The following is a 21,000-nucleotide window of genomic DNA, read 5'->3' on the forward strand; positions in this document are numbered from 1 at the left end:
ATTCCTATCAAAATACCATCCATTTTTTTTCAAAGAAATGGAACAAACAACCCTAAAATTTATATGAAACCAGAAAAGACCTTGAATAAAAAAGGAATATTGAAAAAGAAAGCCAAAGTTAGTGGCATCACAATTCCGGACCTAAAGCTCTATTACAAAGCTGTCATCATCAAGACAGCATGCTACTGGCACAAAAACAGACACATAGATCACTGGAACAGAATAGGGAGCCCAGAAATAGACCCTCAACTCTATGGTCAACTAATATTCGACAAAGCAGGAAAGAATGTCCAATGGAAAAAAGACAGCCTCTTCAATAAATGGTGTTGGGAAAATTGGACAGCCACATGCAGAAAAATGAAACTGGACCATTTCCTTACAACACACATGAAAATAGACCATAATGGATAAAGAACCCCAATGTGAGAAAGGAATACATCAAAATCCTTTAGGTGAGCACAACCTAAGAGGCAGCAACCTCTTCGACCTCAGCCGCAGCAAAATCTTCCTAGGAACATCGCCAAAGGCAAGGGAAGCAAGGGCAAAAATGACCTATTGGGATTTCATTAAGATCAAAAGCTTTTGCACAGCAAAGAAAACAGCTAACAAAACCAAAAGACAACTGACAGAATGGGAGAAGATATTTGCAAATAACATATCAGATAAAGGGCTAGTGTCCAAAATCTATAAAGAACTTAGCAAACTCAACACCCAAAGAACAAATAATCCAATCAAGAAATGGGCAGAAGACATGAACAGACATTTCTGCAAGGAAGACATCCAAGATGGCCAACACACACATGAAAAAGTGCTCCAAATCACTCGGCATCAGGGAAATACAAATCAAAACCACAATGAGATATCACCTCACACCAGTCAGAATGGCTAAAATCAACAAGTCAGGAAATGACAGATGCTGGCAAGGATGTGGTGAAAGGGAAACCCTCCTACACTGTTGGTGGGAATGCAAGCTGCTGCAACCACTCTGGAAAACCGCTTGGAAGCTCCTCAAAATGTTGAAAATAGAAGTGCCCTATGACCCAGCAATTGCACTGCTGGGTATTTACCCTAAAGATACAAACGGAGTGATCCAAAGGGGCATGCGCACCCGAACGTTTATAGCAGCAATGTCTACAATAGCCAAACTATGGAAAGAACCTAGATGCCCATCAACAGATGAATGGATAAAGAAGAGGTGGTATATATATACAATGGAATACTATGCAGCCATCAAATGAAATGGAATCTTGCCATTTGTGATGACGTGGATGGAACTAGAGGGTATCATGCTTAGTGAAATAAGTCAATTGGAGAAAGTCAACTATCATATGATCTCCCTGATATGAGGAAGTGGTGATGCAACATGCGGGCTTACGTGGGTAGGAGAAGAATGAATGAAACAAGATGGGATTGTGAGGGAGACAAATGATAAGTGACTCAATCTCACAAAACACTGAGGGTTGCTGGGGGAAGGGCGGTTGGGAGAAGGGGGGTGGGGTTATGGACATTGGGGAGGGTATGTGCTATGGCGATTGCTGTGAAGTGTGTAAACCTGGCAATTCTCAGACCTGTACCACTGGGGATAAAAATACATTATATGTTTATTAAATAAATAAATAAATAAAATTGATAAATTGTTTGCAAGGAAATTGAGTGCCCTGCTTTTTTTCCCCATTCATTTATTTTCAGCATAACAGTATCATTATTTTTTCACCACACACAGTGCTCCATGCAATCCTTGCCCTCTATAATACCCACCACGTAGGACACCAACCTCCCACCCCCCTGCTACTTCAAACCCCTCAGATTGTTTTTCAGAGTCCATAGTCTCTCATGATTCACCTCCCCTTCCAATTTACCCCAACCCCCTTCTCCCTTGCTCTTCATCCACAGATAGTGGAGTTGTACTAAAATCCACTTCCCCAGACATGGCATAGGATGTCAACTGGCACCTGGGTGTTAAATATATTTGTGCTGTTGTTCTGTAAGATACACTTAGTTATTATGAGAAGTAAAGAAATACATAGCAGAAGAAAAAAAAGATATAATGCAACTTTACAATGGACTGAACTGGCAATACATTTATGATTACATATCCTCTTGCCCAATGAAGAAGGATTGCCCTTATCTTTCAACATCAGTTACACACTCAAAAAAATTTAAGCTGAAATTCTTTTTCTTCAAAAAATTATGGAAATTAAGTAAATCTAGTTATACACTGAAGGTGCATAAACACACAAAAAATATGAATTAGCCAAGCAGCCCTCAGCTAAAATAATTTTTTGCCATCATTTTACAATTTGTACCTCCACTTGAAACCATTCCTATGAAAATAAATCAGAGACACTGGAACCATTGATACAATTAAGTGTTTTCAAATTGAAAAAAAATCCTTACAGCAGCATTTTGAACAAAGAATTCAAGAGTTTTGGATGACTGTTTCATCTGCAAATGGCTCATTTTGTAGTTCTATTGAGATAATACTACTCCATGTAGTTATATTGTCATTCAGCTAAAAACCTAAGATACATAAAATGGACTCACACATTTTATTTTATTATAAAACTTTATAAAGACATTAAAACACACTTGGGCAAAGAGAGAATCAAAAATGTCTCTCTGAAGCCTCTCTTTTAACTATAATATATTAGGTGTGCAGAAAACATTAGGCTCAAAGAGGAAGCAAATAAAATATACCATGTTTCATTAGACTGTAAATCAGCCTCAAATAAAAATTCTAAGGAGAAAGAAGCAGATACTAGAAGTAGGCCAAAAAAGTCAAAACACTAGTGGAAATTATAGAATTATATCATTTTGGGTGACAGCCACTGTATCAGGCAGTTCCATCTAATGATGCTGCAATATGTTACCACATTCAAAATTTTTTAGGGCTAAGAAGAAATTCCATATATGTAACATGTTCAGGAACCATACTATGACCTGTTATGAAATGGATATTTATTATATGGATATTTCATTTATACAAATATCACTTTTGTACTAGGCTAATGACAACGAGTTTCACTATGGACTAATCCTGGATTACCTGTGGAACTATCTTATAATTTTTTTTTCTCATTCGTAGGGCACTTACACGTCTCAGTTTATCTGAAACACTCCTTTCTGATTTATGCCAGCTGTACTGGTGTAATTATTAATGGTAACCCCTTTTACCCTCATAAGTACTCTGGTAGGAAGATAAATCATATGCCCAACCACTGGCGAAAAATAAATATCTAGAATTATCTACTACAGGAAAAATATTCACTTCCTCTTTTATCTAGAGATTGTTCTTCACACAGCAGTATGAGTACAGTGTGAAACATTTGCTAAGCCATAATATGGCATTACCACTGAGGATTATCACTCACATTTCAACTACCACCATTTCACACACTTACCCTGATTCACTTGCAGCAGAGTAATTTAACAGCCTCCTACATTCTGACTGAATTCCAATAAATTCTCTTTTTGTCATTAATCTTGTCAGAAGAAGGTTTCATTTAGAAGGCTTCTGAAATGTTCCACATAAAATGAAATCATATAATCACAGGGCTAACTATTCCTAGTACAACTAACTTTCTATGATAGGGTTGCTATAAACTTTAGTGTTCAGGCAGCTGCTCATATACCAATACAACTGACAAATTAATTTTTTACACCAGAAAGCAGAAAGGCACTTGCTATCACTGGGTGGTAATACAGGTTGTCAAATCATATTGGGAGCCAGATGTGACTCACAGGCTGTGGAACATGGTGTTGTGTGTTGCTTGGCCTTTAGAAGGATTTATCTAAGGTCAGAGTGCTTTTTTTTTCTTAAAAAATATCTGTAATATTCTGAAAATTAGCCTACTTATCACCCTATTATGAGGTTACCAGATTAACACAGTGTGTGGGTAAAACTGAAGGGTTTTCGTTGACTTAACTTCTCAAATTATCTGTTTCCATATATGACTGTATCTGTTTCTGTATAGGACTCTGAAGCCAGTAGTTTGTGAATGGCAATGTATTCTGCAATGTATGTGTATGTATGGGCTACATCCCTTTTCCTTAGTTTACTGTCTTCCAACATGATTCCGCCAGTAACATCTGTTTTATCTTCTGTCTGTACATATTCCTCACAACCTGAACTCTTAAGAACAAACTCAAGTTTATAAAATTACTAAACCCAGTAAAATATTGTGATAATTCTGGTATTTATGTAATCAATTTTCCTAGATCCCTCAAAGAACTTTTTTTTAAAAGTTTTTATCTAAATTGTAGTCAGTTAACATACACTATAATATGAGTTTCAGGTGTACAATATAGTGATTTAACACTACCATACAACACCCGGTGTTCATCACAAGTGATATCCTTAATGCCTATCAGCTATTTCAGTGATCTGCCCCCCACCCCAGTAACCACCAGTTTCTTCTCTACAGTTAAGATGATTTTTGGTTTGCCTCTTATATCCTTTTTCTCCCCATTTACTTTTTTGTTTTGTTTCTCAAATTCCACATTTGAGTGAAATCATGTGGTATTTATCTTTCTTGGACTGACTTATTTTGCTTACCAAAATATTCTCTACCACAATCATGTCATTACAAATGGCAAGACTTTATTCTTTTTAATAGTTAATTTTGAGGAATTTCCATACTGTTTTCCAGAGTGGCTGTACCAGTTCACATTCTGACCAATAGTGCACAAGGATTTCTTTTTCTCCACATCTTTGCCAATACTTCTTGATTCCTGTATTGTTGAGTTTAGCCATTCTGACTGGTGAGAAGTGATATCTCATTTTAGTTTTCACATGCATTTCCCTGATTATCATTGAGCACCTTTTAATATTTCTATTGGCCATCTGTATGTCTTCTTTGGAAAAATGATTATTAATTTAATCTGTCCATTTTTAAATGGATTATTTGGGGTTTTTTGGTGTTGAGTTTTACAAGTTCTTTATATTTTTTTAATACTAACATATTATGATATATCATTTGCAATTACCTTCTCCCATTCCATAAGTTCAGGCTTTTTCTCTTTTTTTGTTTCCTTCACTGTGCAGAAGCTTTCTATTTTGATGAAGTCCCAATAGTTTATTTCTGTTTTTGTTTTCCTTCCATCAGGACATATATCAACAAAAAAGTTGCTATGGTTGATGTCAAAGAGGTTACTGCCTGTGTTCTCCTCTTGGATTCTGATGGTTTCTTGTCTCACATTTAGGTCTTTAATACATTTTGAACCTATTTTTGTGTATGGTAAGGAACACATACACATATTTTGTGTATGGTAAGGAAGTGACCTAGTTTCATTATTTTACATGCTTTCCCAATGTCTTCTTAGATTTATCACAAAGATAAAAATAAATGCTATATTTATAAGCTCTAGTCATCAAGATATTATGGTAATCATACAAAAATGGAAACATAGGTAAATAGAAAAGAATAGAAACACTAGAAATTTAACCTAGAAGTTTATGCTCAATTATTCTTCAACAAAGCATGATGTGAATTATTGCCTGCATATTTTCAGACCACAATATTTTGTAACTTGAACTCAATCACAAAAGGAAATTTGGATGGAATTCAAATACTTGGAGGTTAAAAAAAATCTACTAAAGAATGAATGTAGGGGGGTGTCTAGGTGACTCAGATGCTTAAGTGTCTGCCTTTGGTTCAGGTCATAATCTCCAGGTCCTGGTATCAAGCCCCACATTGGGTTCCCAGCTCAGTGGGGAGTATGCTTCTCTCTCTCTCTCTGCTTCTCCCCATTGTGCTCTCTATATCTCTCTGTCTCTCTCTCAAGTAAATATGTAAAATACTAAAAAAAAAAATGGAATGAATGGTTCAACCAGGAAATTAAAGAAGAATTAAAATAATTCATGGAAACAAGTGAAAATGAAAACACAACTGTTAAAAACCTTCAGGAATGCAGCAATGGTGGTATAAAGAAGGAAGTAAGTATATAATAACAAAAGTCTTTCTCAAAAAGTTAGAAAAGTCTGAAATATACAAGCTAACATTCCACCTAAAGAAGCTGGATAAAGAACAGCAAGTAAAGCCTAAACCAAGTAGTAGAAGAGAAATAATAAAGATTAAAGTAGAAATCAATTAAAAAGAAATGAAAAAACAGTAGAACAAAACAATAAGCCTATAAACTCTTTCCTTGAAAAAACTAATAAGATTGATAAACCCTTAGCCAGACTTATCAAAAAGAAAAGAGAAAGGACCCAAATTAATAAAATCTTGCATGAAAAAGGAGAGATCACAACCAAGACTAAAGAAATACAATTTTAAGAACATATTATGAGCAACTATATGCCAATAATTAGGCAAACTGGAAGAAATGGATGCATTTCTAGGAACTTATAAACTACCAAAACTGAAAGGAAGAAATAGAAAACCTAAATAGACTCATAATCAGCAAGGAAATTGAAACAATAATTTTAAAAAATTCTCCCAAAAATAAGACTCCAGGGCCAGATTGCTTCCCAAGGGAATTCTATCAAACATCTAAAAAGGACTAATACCTACTGTCCTGAAGTTGTTTCAAAAAATAGAAATGGACAGAAAACATCCAAACCCATTCTATGAAGTCAGAACTACCTTGATCCCCAAACCAGACAAAGACACCATCAAAAAAGAAAATTACAGACCAATATTCTTGATGAACATGTATGCCAAAATTGTCACCAAAATATTAGCCAACAGGATCCAATAGTACATTAAAAGAATTATTCACCATGACCAAGTTGGAGTTAACTCTGGCCTGCAAGATGGTTCCACATTTGCAAATCAATCAGCATGATACATCACATTAATAAAAGAGTACAAGACCATATGATCCTCTCAATTGGTGCAGAAAAAAAAAAAACATTTGAAAAGATACAGCATCCTTTCTTGATTAAAACTTTCCACGGTGTAGGGATAGAGGGAATATGCTTCAATATCATAAAACCTAAATACAAAAAGCCCACAGCCAATCATTCTCAAGAGAGAAAAACAGAGATATTTTACCCTAAGGTCAGGAACACAAGAGAGATACCCACTCACACCACTGTTGTTCAACATATTATCAGAAGTCCTAACCTCAGCAATCAGACACAAAAGGAAAAAAAAAATATGCTTTCAAATTGGCAAAGAAGAAGTCAAACTCTCACTCTTCACAGATGACATGATGCTTTATGTGGAAAACCCAAGACTCCACACCAAAATTGCTAGAGCCCATACAGTGATGGCATACACCGTGGCAGGATACAAAATCAATGCACAGCAATCAGTCGCATTTTATACACTAACAATGAGACAGAATAAAGAGAAAGTATGGAATCAATCCCATTTACAATTGCATTCAAAATCATAAGATACCTAGGAATAAATCTAACCAAAGAGGTAAACGATCTGCATTCTGAAAGTTACAGAAACACTTATGAAAGAAATTGAAGAAGAAACAAAGAAATGGAAAAACATTCCATGCACACTGACTGGAAAAATAAATACTATTAAAATATCTATGTTACCCAAAGAAATCTACACTTTCAATGCAATCTCTATCAAAATAGCATTGATTTTTCAAAGAGCTGGAACTAATAATCATAAAATTTGGATAGAACCAACTGAAACCCTGAATAGCCAGAGGAATGTTGAAATAGAATACCTCAGTTGGTGGCATCACAATGCTGGACTTCAAACTACATTTCAAAGCTGTGATCATCAAGACAGTGTGGTGCTGGCCCAGGAGCAGACACATAGATTAATAGAATAGAATAGAGAACTTAGAAATGGACACTGAACTCTATGATCAACTGATCTTTGACAAAGCAGGGAAGAATATCCAACAGAAAAAAAGCAGTCTCTATAATAAACGGTGCTCAGAAAATTGGACAGCCACATGCAGAAGAATGAAACTGGGCCATTCTCTTACACCACACACAAAAATAAATTGGAAATGGATGAAAGACCTCAATGTTAGACAGGATTCCATCAAAATCCTAGAGGAGAACACAGGCAGTAACCTCTTCGACCTTGGCCACTGCAGCTTCTTCCTAGACACATCTCCAAAGGCAAAGAGAACAAAAGCAAAAATGAACTATTGGGACTTCATCAAGATAAATAGGCTCTGCAAAGCAAATGAAACAGTCAACAAAAATAAAAGGCAACAGACAGAATGGAAAAATATATTTGCAAATGATAAATCAGATAAAGGGCCAGTATTCAAGATCTAAAAAAAAAAAAAAAAATACTTATCAAAATCAACACCCAAAAAACAACTCAGTCAAGATACAGGCAGAAGACATGAACAGACATTTCACCAAAGAAGACGTACAGATGGCCGATAGACACAGGAAAAAAATTCTCCTCATTCCTCAGCAACAGGGAAATACAAATCAAAACCACAATGAGGTACCACATCACACCAGTCAGAATAGCTAAAATTAATAAGACTGGAAACATCAAATGTTGGTAAGGGTGTGGAGAAAGGGAAACCCTCTTACACTGTTGGTGGGAATGTGAGCTGCTATAGCCATTCTGGAAAAAAAAGTATGGAGGTTCCTTAAGATGTTAAAATTGAACTCCCTAAAACCCAGCAATTGCACTACTACCCCAAAGTTAAAAATGTAGTGATAGGAACAGATCCTGCACCCCAATATTTATAGTACCAATCAATGTCCAAAATAGCCAAACTGTGGAAAGAGCCCAGATATACATTGACAGAGGAATGGATAAAGATGTGGTATATAATGTATATATGTGTGTGTGTGTGTGTGTGTGTGTGTGTGTGTGTATACAGTGAAAACTCAGCGACCAGAAAGTTTGAATACTTACCATTTACATTGACATAGATGAAGCTGGAGGGTATTATGCTGAGCAAAATAAGTCATTCAGAGAAAGAAAATTATCATACAGTATTACTCCTATGCGGAATATAATAAACAGCACAGAGGATCATAGGAAAGGAGGGAAATTGAATGGGCAATCAACAGAGAGGTAGACAAACCATGAGAGACTCTTAACTATAAAACAAACTGAGCATTGTTGGAGAGGAGGTGTATGGGGGAATGGGGTGATTAGGTGATGGGCATAAAGGAGGGCATATGATGTGGTGAGCAATGGGTGTATACACAACTGATGAATTATTGAACACTACCTCTGAAACTAATGATATACTATAGGTTGGCTAATTGAATCTAAATTAAAAAGAAAAAAGAAATACAGTCTGTTTTATGGTTTGCCTCTTTTTCCCACTGTGTTCATTTATTCTGTTACCTAAATTCCACATATGAGTGAAATCATACGGAATTTGTCTTTCTCTGACTGACTTATGTTACTTACTATATACTACACTCTATCTCCAACCAAAGATTTCATTGTTTGTTATGGCTGAGTAATATTACATTTTTTATATATACCACAACTTCCTTATCCATTTATCAGTCAATGGACATTTGGGCTCTTTCCATAATTTGGCTACTGTTAATAATGATGCAATAAACATCGAGGTGCATGTGTCCCCATGAATCAGTATTTTGTATCCTTTGTGTAAATACCTAGTAGTTCAATTTGCTGGGCCTTAGGATAGTTTGGTTTTTTGTTTGTTTATCTGTGTATTTTTTTTTAAGATTTTAGTTATTTATTTGAAAGAGAGAGAGAGATCATGAGTAGGAGGGAAGGGCAGAGAGAGAGGGAAAAGCAGACTCTCCACTGAGCAAGGAGCCCAATGTGGGACTCAATCCCAGGACAATGAGATCATGACCTGAGATGAAGGTAGACACTTAACCAACTGAGCCACCCAGGTGCCAAGGGTTGCTCTATTTTTAACTTTCTGAGGAATCTCCATAACATTTTCCAGAGTGGCTGAATCAGTTTGCATTCCCATCAACAATGTAGAATGCTCCCCTTACTCTACATTCTCCCAAACATCTATTGTTTCCTATGTTGTTAATTTTAGTCGTTTTGACAGATGTAAGGTGATATCTCATTGTAGGCTTGATTTACCTTTCCCTGATGATGTGTGATGTTGAGCATCTTTTCTTGTGTCTGTTAGCCATCTGTAAGTCTTCTGAAAATTGTCTATGTCTTCTGCCCATTTCTTCATGATTTTTCTTGGGAGGGGATGTTGGGTTTGATAAATTCTTTATAGATTTTGGATACTAGCCCTTTATCAGTTATGTAATTTGTAAGTATCTTCTCCTATTCTAAAGGTTGCCTTTTAGTTTTGTTGATTGTTTCCTTTGAAAAAGGAGCTTTTTGTCTTGATGAATTTCCAGCAGTTAATTTTGCCTTTTATTACTGCCTCTGGAGATGTACCTAGTAGGAATTTGCCTTGGCTGTTGCCATAGTTGTTACTGTCTCTGTTCTCCTCTATGATTTTCATGGTTTCCTGTCTCATGCCTTTCATGCATTTTTATTTTCACTCATGGTGTAACAAAGTGGACCAGTTTCATTCTACGTGTTGCTGTCGAGTTGTCCCACACCATTTGTTGAAAAGACTATACTTTTTTCATTTGATATACTTTCTTCCTTTGTGGAAGATTTGACCATATAGTTCTGTGTCCATTTCTGGGTTCTCTATTCTGTTCCATTGCTCTATGTGTTGGTTTTTGTGCCAGTACCATAATGTATATTGGTGACTACAGCTTTGTGATATACCTTTAAGTTCAGAATTGTGACACCTCCATCTTTGCTTTTCTTGTTTAAGATTTCTTTGGCTGTTCAGAGTCTTTTCTGATTCCATAGAAAGTTTTGGATTTTTTTTTCTAACTCTGTCAAAATTACTGATGGTGTTTTGATAGGGATTGAATTAAATGTGTAGATTGCTTTGGGTAATATATACATTTTAACAACATTTTCTCTTCCAACTCATGAATATGTGATGTTTCTCCATCGTGTTCATGTGTGTGTGTGTGTGCACGCATGTGTGTGATCTTCAATTTCTTTCAGTGGTGTTCTACAGATCAAAAGTTCTGTACTTTTCAGAGTACAGTTCTCTTACATCCTTGGTTAGGTTCATCCCTAGGTATATTATGGATTTTGGTGCAATTATAAATGGAATCAATTCCTTAATTTCTCTTTCTGCTGCTTCATTGCTGGTTATAGAAATGTAAAGAATTTCTGTACATTAATTTTCTATCCTGTGACTTGGCTGAATTAGGGTAACAGTTCTAGTAATTTTTTGTTGCAGTCTTTTGGGTTTTCTAAATACACTATCATTTCATCTACAGGGAGTGAAATTTGACTTCTCCCTTGTCAGTCTGGATGCATTTATTTCTTTTTGTTGTCTGATTGCTGTGCCTAGGGCATCCAGTAGTATGCTAAATAACAGTGTTAAGAGTCAACATCCCTGACTTGTTCCTGACCATAGAACATGTTGATTGATCTGTGAATATTGAACCATCCCTGCAACCCAGGAATAAATCCCATGTGATCATGGTGAATGATTTCTTTGGATTCAATTTGCTACTATCTTGTTGAGAATTTTTATATCTATGTTCATCTGGGATATTGGCCTGTAGTTCTTTTTAGTGGAGTCTTTGTCTTGTAATTCTGGCCTTGTAGAATGAGTTTGGAAGTTCTTCTTCCATTTTTGCTTTTTGAGAGAGTTTGAGAATAGCTATTAATTCTTCTTTAAATTCTTGGTAGAATTCCCCTGGGAAATCATCTGGTCCTGGATTTTGTGTGTTGGGAGATTTTTTTATTGTTAAAATTTCTTTGCTGGTTATGGGTCTGTTCAAGTTTTATTTTTTTTATTTCTGTTTCAGTTTTTTTTTTATGTTTTTTTTTATTTTTTTTATTTTTTTTATTTTTTATAAACATATATTTTTATCCCCAGGGGTACAGGTCTGTGAATCACTAGGTTTACACACTTCACAGCACTCACCAAATCACATACCCTCCCCAATGTCCATAATCCCACCCCCTTCTCCCAAACCCCCTCCCCCCGGCAACCCTCAGTTTGTTTTATGAGATTAAGAGTCACTTATGGTTTGTCTCCCTCCCAATCCCATCTAGTTCCATCCATGTTGTTGCAAATGGCAAGATTTCATTTCTTTTGATGGCTGCATAGTATTCCATTGTGTATATATACCACATCTTCTTGATCCATTCATCTGTTGATGGACATCTAGGTTCTTTCCATAGTTTGGCTATTGTGGACATTGCTGCTATAAACATTCGGGTGCACGTGCCCCTTTGGATCACTACGTTTGTATCTTCAGGGTAAATACCCAGTAGTGCAATTGCTGGGTCATAGGGCAGTTCTATTTTCAACATTTTGAGGAACCTCCATGCTGTTTTCCAGAGTGGCTGCACCAGCTTGCATTCCCACCAACAGTGTAGGAGGGTTCCCCTTTCTCCGCATCCCCGCCAGCATCTGTCATTTCCTGACTTGTTGATTTTAGCCATTCTGACTGGTGTGAGGTGATATCTCATTGTGGTTTTGATTTGTATTTCCCTGATGCCGAGTGATATGGAGCACTTTTTCATGTGTCTGTTGGCCATCTGGATGTCTTCTTTGCAGAAATGTCTGTTCATGTCCTCTGCCCATTTCTTGATTGGATTATTTGTTCTTTGGGTGTTGAGTTTGCTAAGTTCTTTATAGATTCTGGACACTAGTCCTTTATCTGATATGTCGTTTGCAAATATCTTCTCCCATTCTGTCAGTTGTCTTTTGATTTTGTTAACTGTTTCCTTTGCTGTGCAAAAGCTTTTGATCTTGATGAAATCCCAGTAGTTCATTTTTTCCCTTGCTTCCCTTGCCTTTTGCGTTGTTCCTAGGAAGATGTTGCTGCGGCAGAGGTCGAAGAGGTTGCTGCCCGTGTTCTCCTCAAGGATTTTGATGGATTCCTTTCGTACATTGAGGTCCTTCATCTGTTTCAGTTTTGATAGTTTATATGTTTCTAGGAATTTACCCATTTCTTCCAGATTGCCCATTTTATTGACAAAGAGTTTTTCATAATATTACCTTATAATTCTTTGTGGTATTGGTTGTGATGTCCCCTCTCTCATTTATGATTTTATTTATTTAGGTCCTTTCTCTTTTATTGTTGATAAGTCTGGTGTTAGCCTTCATTTGTTGTTCTTCTTTTAGCTCCTTTAGGTGAGAGGTTAGGTGGTGTATTTGAGATTTTTTTTTTTTTTATAGTTTCTTAAAGTAGGTCTGTATTGCTATATAGTATCTTCTTTGGACAACTTTTTCTGCATCCCAATGCTTTTAGATTTTTGTTTTCATTTTACTTTATTTCTATGTATTTTTAAGTTTCCTTTTTAATTTCCTGGCTGGCCCATTCATTGCTTATTAGCATATTGTGTCGTCCCCATGTCTTTGTAGTTTTTACAAAGTTTTTCTTGTAATTGGTTTATAGTTTCATGGTGTTGTGGTCAGAAAAATTGCATGGCATGATTTCAATCTTTCCGTATTTCTTTAGGCCTATTTTGTGACCTGGTATGGGAACTGTTCTGTAGAATATTCCATGTGCACTTGAAAAGAATGTGTATTCTTCTGTTTTATGATGGAATGTTCTGAATATATTTCTTAAGTCCATCTGGTCCAGTGTGCCATTTAAGCCATTATTTCCTTGTTTATTTTCTGCTCAGATGATCTGTTATGTAAGTGGGGCTGATATTGACCCCTAATACTATGTGTTATCAATGAGTTCCTTTTCATTTGTTACTATTTGTTGTATATATTTGGGTGCTCCCACGTTGGATGTATATTTACAATTGGTGTATTTTCTTGTTGGATTGTCCCCTTTATGACTATATAAAATGCCCTGATGTGTCTCTTTTTCTAGTCTTTATTTTAAAGTCTAGTTTGTCCAATGTAAGTATTGCTACTCTGGCTTTCTTCTGACATCTATTTGTGAGATAAATGGTTCTCCATACCCTCATTTTCAATCTGCATGTGTCTGCAGGTCTAAAATGAGTCCCTTGTGGAGCACCTTGCTGGTTCAGTCAGTGGACCATGCAACTCTTGATCTCAGGGTTGTGAGTTTGTGGGCTACATTGGGTGTGGAGATTACTTAAAAAATAAGCTTAAAGAAATAAAAAAAACAGGTAAGTATTAAAATTAGTCTCTTGGTGGCAGATAGGTCTTTATTTCTTTTCCTTTCTGACACCCTATGTCTTTTGATTGGAGTGTTTCGTCTATTTACTTTCAGAATAATTGTTGATAGATATGTATTCAGTGCCATTTTATTACTTGTTTTGTCTATTTTTCTGGAGATTTGATTTAATCTTTTATTGTCTTTGTCATTTTTGGTATCTCTCTTTCATTCAAAGAGTCTTTATCTCTCTTTATCTCTCCTATTCTGAATGATAGCCTTCCATGATAGAGTGTTCTTGGAAGAAGATTTTCCCATTCAGCACTTTAACTATATCATGCCACACCCTTCTGGCCAATTTTCTGTTGAGAAATCTCTAGCTGGCCTTATTGGTTTTCCCCTGTAAGTTAAGGATTTCTTTTGCTGCTTTCAAGATTTTTGTTGTTGCTGTTTATTTTGGAAATTTAATTACAATGTGTCTTGGTGTTGGCCTGCTTTTGTTGATTTTGATGGGAGTTCTCTGTGTCTCTTGGATCTGGATGTCTGTTTCTTTCCTCAGATTAGGAAAGTTTTCTGTTACTATGCTTTGAAAGAAATTTTCTGCCCACTCTTCTCTCTCTTCTTCTTCTGGGACCCCTATAGTACGAATGTTAAAATTTTTGATGGGGTCACTGAGTTGCCTAAGACTAGTCTCATTTTCCATAATTCTTTTCTCTCTGTTGTTCAGCTTCATTATTTCCCATTATTTTTTCTCCTAGGTCACTAATTCATTCCTCTGCTTCTTCCAACCTGCTGTTCACGACATCAAGCTTGTTTCCAATGGCATTTACTACATTATTTTTAATAGAGTCTCTTTAACTCTTTTATATCTATAGGAAGGGTCTCCCTGAGGTCTTCTTTTCTCAAGCCTGAGTCTTCTTATGACTATTGCTTAAATTCTCCTTCAGGAGGTGCCTGAATGGCTCAGTTCGTTACACATCTGCCTTCAGCTCAGGTCATGATCCCAGATCTTGGGACTGAGCCCCACATCAGGCTCCCCGCCCAGAAGAGAGTATGCTTCTACCTTTGCCTCTGCTGCTGTCACTGCTTGTGCTCTGTGTGTGTGTGTCAAAAAATAAATAAAACCTTTTAAATGAATAAATGGATGGATGAATGAATGAATGAATGAATGAGTGAATGAATGAATGAATGAATTCTCCTTCAGGCATGTTATTTACATCTGTTTTGATTGGATCTCTGGCTGTGGGTTTATCTTATTCTTTCATTTGAGATAAATCCCTCCATCTTGGCATTTTGTCTAAGTCTCTTCTTCTCTGTGATAGAAAAGTCATTTCTGGGGGCGCCTGGGCGGCTCAGTGGGTTAAGCCTCTGCCTTCGGCCCAGGTCATGATCCCAGGGTCCTGGGATCGAGCCCCGCATCGGGCTCTCTCCTTGGCGGGGAGCCTGCTTCTCTCTCACTCTCTCTCTCTGCCTGCCTCTCTGCCTACTTGTGACCTGTCTCTCTCTGTCAAATAAACAAATAAAATCTTTAAAAAAAAAAAAAAAGAAAAGTCATTTCTGTCTCCTGCTTCTGGAAGTAATGCCATTATGAATAAATCATGTAGTGCCCAGGGTCTGGCACTTCAGGGAATGTCTCTGGTATATCCTGTGTGTGCTGTGCTATTATGCTCTTGCTTCTCTAACCATCAGGCCAGTCATCTGCAGAGGCTCTCACTGCCTGTAGTGAGCAGCATTTGGTCCCTGGCCTGAATGGTGCACATTTTTAGAAGTGCTCTGATCTGCTTGTGAAATGAGCCCTGACACCAACTCCACCAGAACTGAAGCCCTGCAGAACTCTCTGGTCAAGAGACATGGTACCCAGATAAGGGTTTTTGCTGGCCTTCTGGGGGAGGGGCTTATTCCAATGGGACTGAGGTCCCATTGACTTATAAAAGCAGTCCTGCCAGAGCAGGACTCTGTTCTAGGGGGTGTGGTTTGGTGAAAGCAAGTTAGGCAGTCACTGCTGGTGCTGAACTAATTCCAGTAGGTGGCTCTGTGTTAATACTGAGAGGTGGTGGGAGAAGGGGGGAAATGGCTCTTGCCAGGTCCTTTGTTCCTGGAGAGGAACACTGCATCTCAGGGACATGTTCTGAGAAGAGCAATCTCCCCGTTGTTGTCGTGTGCCCTAAGTGTTTTTCAGATTACTGCTTCCAAGCTGTCTGTCCCCAGGCTGTTTGCCTGCCTTCTCTTAAGGTCACTGCAGTGACCTCCAGGCTCTATCCAAGGGAATACTGTTGATCTTTAAAACCCCAGGCTTTAAACCCTGCTCATTGCAGGAACTCACAATATTCAGCCCCTCTCATTTTCCAAGCCAAATTGCCAGGGGAAATGTTCTCCTTGTGTGTTCCGCTGCGTGTTCCTCTCTAAGAAATATGTTTAATCACTGTGAAATATATTTATAAATTTCAACATCTCCATTTTAAATAAAAAAGATTCCAACTTCATGAAGCTTATCGTCAAACCAAAAGAAATCACAATACAATGAGGGTCTAATAACAAATTGCTTAATAATAAGAATTGAGATTATTCTTCTAATATAAATTTATGGAAGACTCTGCCATTGATTCTTACATTTTTTTTTTAATTTTTTATTTTTTATAAACATATATTTTTATCCCCAGGGGTACAGGTCTGTGAATCACCAGGTTTACACACTTCACAGCACTCACCAAAGCACATACCCTCCCCAATGTCCATAATCCCACCCCCTTCTCCCAAACCCCCTCCCCCCGGCAACCCTCAGTTTGTTTTGTGAGATTAAGAGTCACTTATGGTTTGTCTCCCTCCCAATCCCATCTTGTTTCATTTATTCTTCTACCCACTTAAGCCTCCATGTTGCATCACCACTTCCTCATATCAGGGAGATCATATGATAGTTGTCTTTCTCTGCTTGACTTATTTCGCTAAGCATGATACGCTCTAGTTCCATCCATGTTGTTGCAAATGGCAAGATTTCATTTCTTACATTTTTATAGGCAAACTTGGACATATGATGTACTATTCAATTTGACTAATATAATTGAGGTGTTACATTTGTAATAAATTATATCAAATACATCATGAACTAAGATATTTCACACATAACTTTCACAAATAATTCTGTTTAAAAAGTTATTTTAAATTATTATTCCACCTAAGAATATGGGGGCATTTTCTATTTATTTTTATATATTTTTATTTTTTTAACTCAAGTATAACTAACATACAGTGTTATATTAGTTTCAGGTGTACACCATACATCACAATAAGTGTATTCTTAATTCACTTCACCTGCTTCACCCATCCCCTCTGGCATCCACCAGTTTCTTTATATTTAAGATCTGTTTTTTGTGTGTCTCTTTTCCTTTGTTAATTTGTTTTGTTTCTTAAACCCCATATATGAGTGAAATCATACGATATTTGACTTTGATTTATTTCACTTAGCATCTCTAAATCTATCCATGTTGTTGTAAAAGGCATGATTTCATTCTTTTTTGTGGCTGAGTAATTAAATGATTCTGAGTATCAAACTATAATTAAAATTCCTGTCATTAAACATAAAATCATTTTTGAAAGGACAATATAAAACATTGTTATGATATTAACTTTTTTAACGGAAAGTTTATTGAACTACAAAAGTTTTAAGTTACACAATAATGTTTGTTGTATAGACCATTTATGGTATATTACTTTATTATGTGCAAATCAGGAGGAAAATATTCAGCAACTGCAATGCATTCTATATTTGGCCTGTTTAGTTCTCTCAACCCTGACCTGCAAGGATCACATTGTCTAAAATATGCCAATAGAAATGCACAGTCAAGTGTCTCATTTAGTTTTACTATGTCCTGCTGTGCTGCTTTCAATACTCTATTACATGATTACCTCAAGCCTCAAATAATTTTGTATTCATTGAAGATGATTTTTATATTTATCTTTTTTATGATGTCCTTTATTATTTTTATTAATTCTTCCTCCAACACCTCTAGCCTTTTCAATACTATATGCCTTCAGTATCTACATAATTTAAAATGTTAACTTGATTGAAAATTTAAAGTGCCAGCTCATTTTTTAATTTAAATTTTAGTTATTTAACACACAGTGAGCGCCTGCTTATTTTAAAACTGATCCTAAAACAATGTTACAACTCAGGTTTGCAAAAGAAAGGGTACCCCTAAATCGTTTTTTGTCTAGTACATTCAGCCTGAGTGGTCAGTTTTACAATTGTTTCCATCAAGTTTTAGAACTGGATTGGATTGAAATTGCTTTCCATCTTGTTCAAAATTATACCAAGAAAAAAGGTTTCTTCCCAAACAATGTAGGTTTCCTCTGTTTAGAAAAGTGTGGTAATTCATCAGTAATTTAACCTATAGACATTTGAAGGTTGGAGAGTACCTCTAAGGGGCTGTTGACCTTCAGCAACTGAAAGAATTAGAACTTCAGCCACAGTCAATATATATTTATCTTTCTGTTGGGACTATTACAACTGTGCAAGTAATGCTGACCTTGAAACTTCTAGTACAGGATGCACATGAATAATGTTTCCTAAAGGAAAAATACCAAAATAGGATACTTAGATCCGAAATGCACATTCTGTAAATGATCAAAAGAAAGTATTTTGAACATTAAAATCAATGCTGAAAGCAATAAGCATATTATTCCTATGACCTGGTGGGTTTCTCCTAAATATGTGTCTGGCTAGAATACCAGTAGACCAGAATCATAAAATTTGGAAATGCCATATTTCTGGTATTCCCAAAGGTTACTGATGTCAAGAGCTTGGCTTGTTTTCATGTGAACTGATCTTATTTTTATTTCTTAAAGTACCATAATACTATAGATCTCTCAAAAATCATTATATCCCTTATTGACTATATCAAAAGCATGCTTTTTTGTTTTTTAATCTGGATAAAACTTAAATAGTGAAATGCTAAAAGGTTTTTTTAGTAATTTCCCATTATATCTGATAAAATATTTGTTTTGGAGACTTTTTTTCCCTACTAGCTATAGTGTGCATCCTCATCAGGGACCAATGGGAATAGGTATATTCCTTTAGAACACTGAGGAATTACTTAATATATAACAACTTAGGTGTGCTAAATAGAGTCCACAAAGAGTAAATTAAAATGTAACTAACACCTAGTAAGTAATGGAAATCCTAGGAGAATTGGCTGGGCATCCTGTTCAAATAAAGTAGGAGATTAATGAAAAAAAAAAAAGAAATGCTCATTCTTTTAAAAACAAATAGGAAATTAATGTATAAGGCTAATATAAACTAAAAGTAAAGTTAGACCTTCTCAAAAACAAACATATCTATATATTATTGGTAAAAATACATAACTTTTTACTTCTACAATTTCATTTTCCTAAAATACACATACAGATAACAGAGGCTCTTCAAAAAGTCTATGAATGGTAACAGAGACATGAATGCATAGTTTTTTTTTTAAGAAAATAGAAATATTTCTATTATCAAAATATTTGTTTATCTGTTGAGTGGCACTGAGTCATTTGTATGTCTCTCACTGGGATGCCATCTTTGCTAAAAAGAGAGACAACGACTTGGAACGACTCTTTTGTGGTCCTGTCAACATTAAAAATCTTTAGTCTCCCGCCCCACAAAATGATTTTAATACAGTCAACACATACACCAAACCAAGAGAGCCACAGACTTGGTATATTGATACAAGCCACATTGTTCCATTGAGAGTCTGGCCATATGTACAATATTAGGGAAAGATTTTGTTTATTCAAAAAAAGATTTTCAACTAATCTTATGATATGGAATCATTAAATAAATCTTTACAGGTACTTTTCTCTATTGTGTACCAGCTTGCTTGAGTTGACTTCTGAATTGATCCACACAAGTCAACTCAACAGCAATCTAAACCTAGTTGCTCTTCAGTGGTACTGGTTTATGCCATTTTCACAGTACCTCAGAAAAATCTAGAGATCTCGCCAACATTTTAAAAGTGTCTAATCCATGTCAATCCAAATTATCTTGGTAATGTTCACACAATACTGTTTTCATTTTTCTTTTCTCTTTTTTGGTTGCTATTTAATCTCTAGCTACTTTCAGAGTGACCTCTACAATGAATCTAATAACCTTCTTACTGTTTATTCTTCCATTCTCTCTGAATCCAAGTTAAATTTTATCACCATTTACTTTTTTTTCATAGCTTCCTCAAAATTTTCCCTTCTTTTAAAACAATATATTTAACATGGTAAGCATTATTTTAAGGATAATTGGAAATGTGCCAAGACTTTTATATAACTTGTAACAAAATCATGATAAAATTTAAGGTAGCATATATAAGTTCTTGCATTTAAATCCATTGGTTCTGGAGAATAGAATGTAAGATTTTAAAATGTCATTATTCTACTCAAATCGTGTAGTTTTTGTCCTCCTTCTAAACTGACAAATTTATTTGCACCCCAGAGCTGTGTTACTTACTTTTCTCTGCCTAACCAACTCCTACTCATCTCCCATGGCTTAGCTTCTATACAGTTCCCATCTTTAATAAAAATTCCATTGTCAAATAAATTGAATAAACATATATTGAGGTTCCTATTATGAGTGAAGCACTATGGATAGGCATTAGAGGTAAATAAAATAATAGAAACATTGTGTTACAATATTCTGTGCATAGAAAAGGGAGAAATCAAATCTAACCGTAGGGACCCATGGAAAGAGTAACATTTGAATTACTCTTGAAATATTACAAGCAGAAATTTGAGCAGGGTGTGGGTCAGGGAACACTGACAAGGTGAACTATAAAGCTTAAAGAACAGCATCGGGACGCCTGGGTGGCTCAGTTGGTTGGACGACTGCCTTCGGCTCAGGTCATGATCCTGGAGTCCTGGGATCGAGTCCCACATCAGGCTCCCAGCTCCACGGGGAGTCTGCTTCTCTCTCTGACCTTCTCCTCGCTCATGCTCTCTCTCACTGTCTCTCTCTCAAATAA

At 36.1% G+C, this 21,000-nt stretch overlaps 1 protein-coding gene across 1 annotated transcript in view; it reads right to left on the bottom strand.

The window, feature by feature from the left end:
* The window catches only part of DACH2 (dachshund family transcription factor 2), an 848,671-nt gene that overhangs the window by 688,108 nt on the left and 139,563 nt on the right, over nt 1–21,000 (bottom strand). The window contains 1 exon segment of the mRNA XM_059385214.1: nt 1,782–1,791. Within this exon segment, the coding sequence (XP_059241197.1) occupies nt 1,782–1,791 (10 nt within the window).

The sequence above is a fragment of the Mustela nigripes genome, chromosome X (assembly GCF_022355385.1).
Source record: "Mustela nigripes isolate SB6536 chromosome X, MUSNIG.SB6536, whole genome shotgun sequence".
Classification (NCBI taxonomy): Eukaryota; Metazoa; Chordata; class Mammalia; order Carnivora; family Mustelidae; genus Mustela; species Mustela nigripes.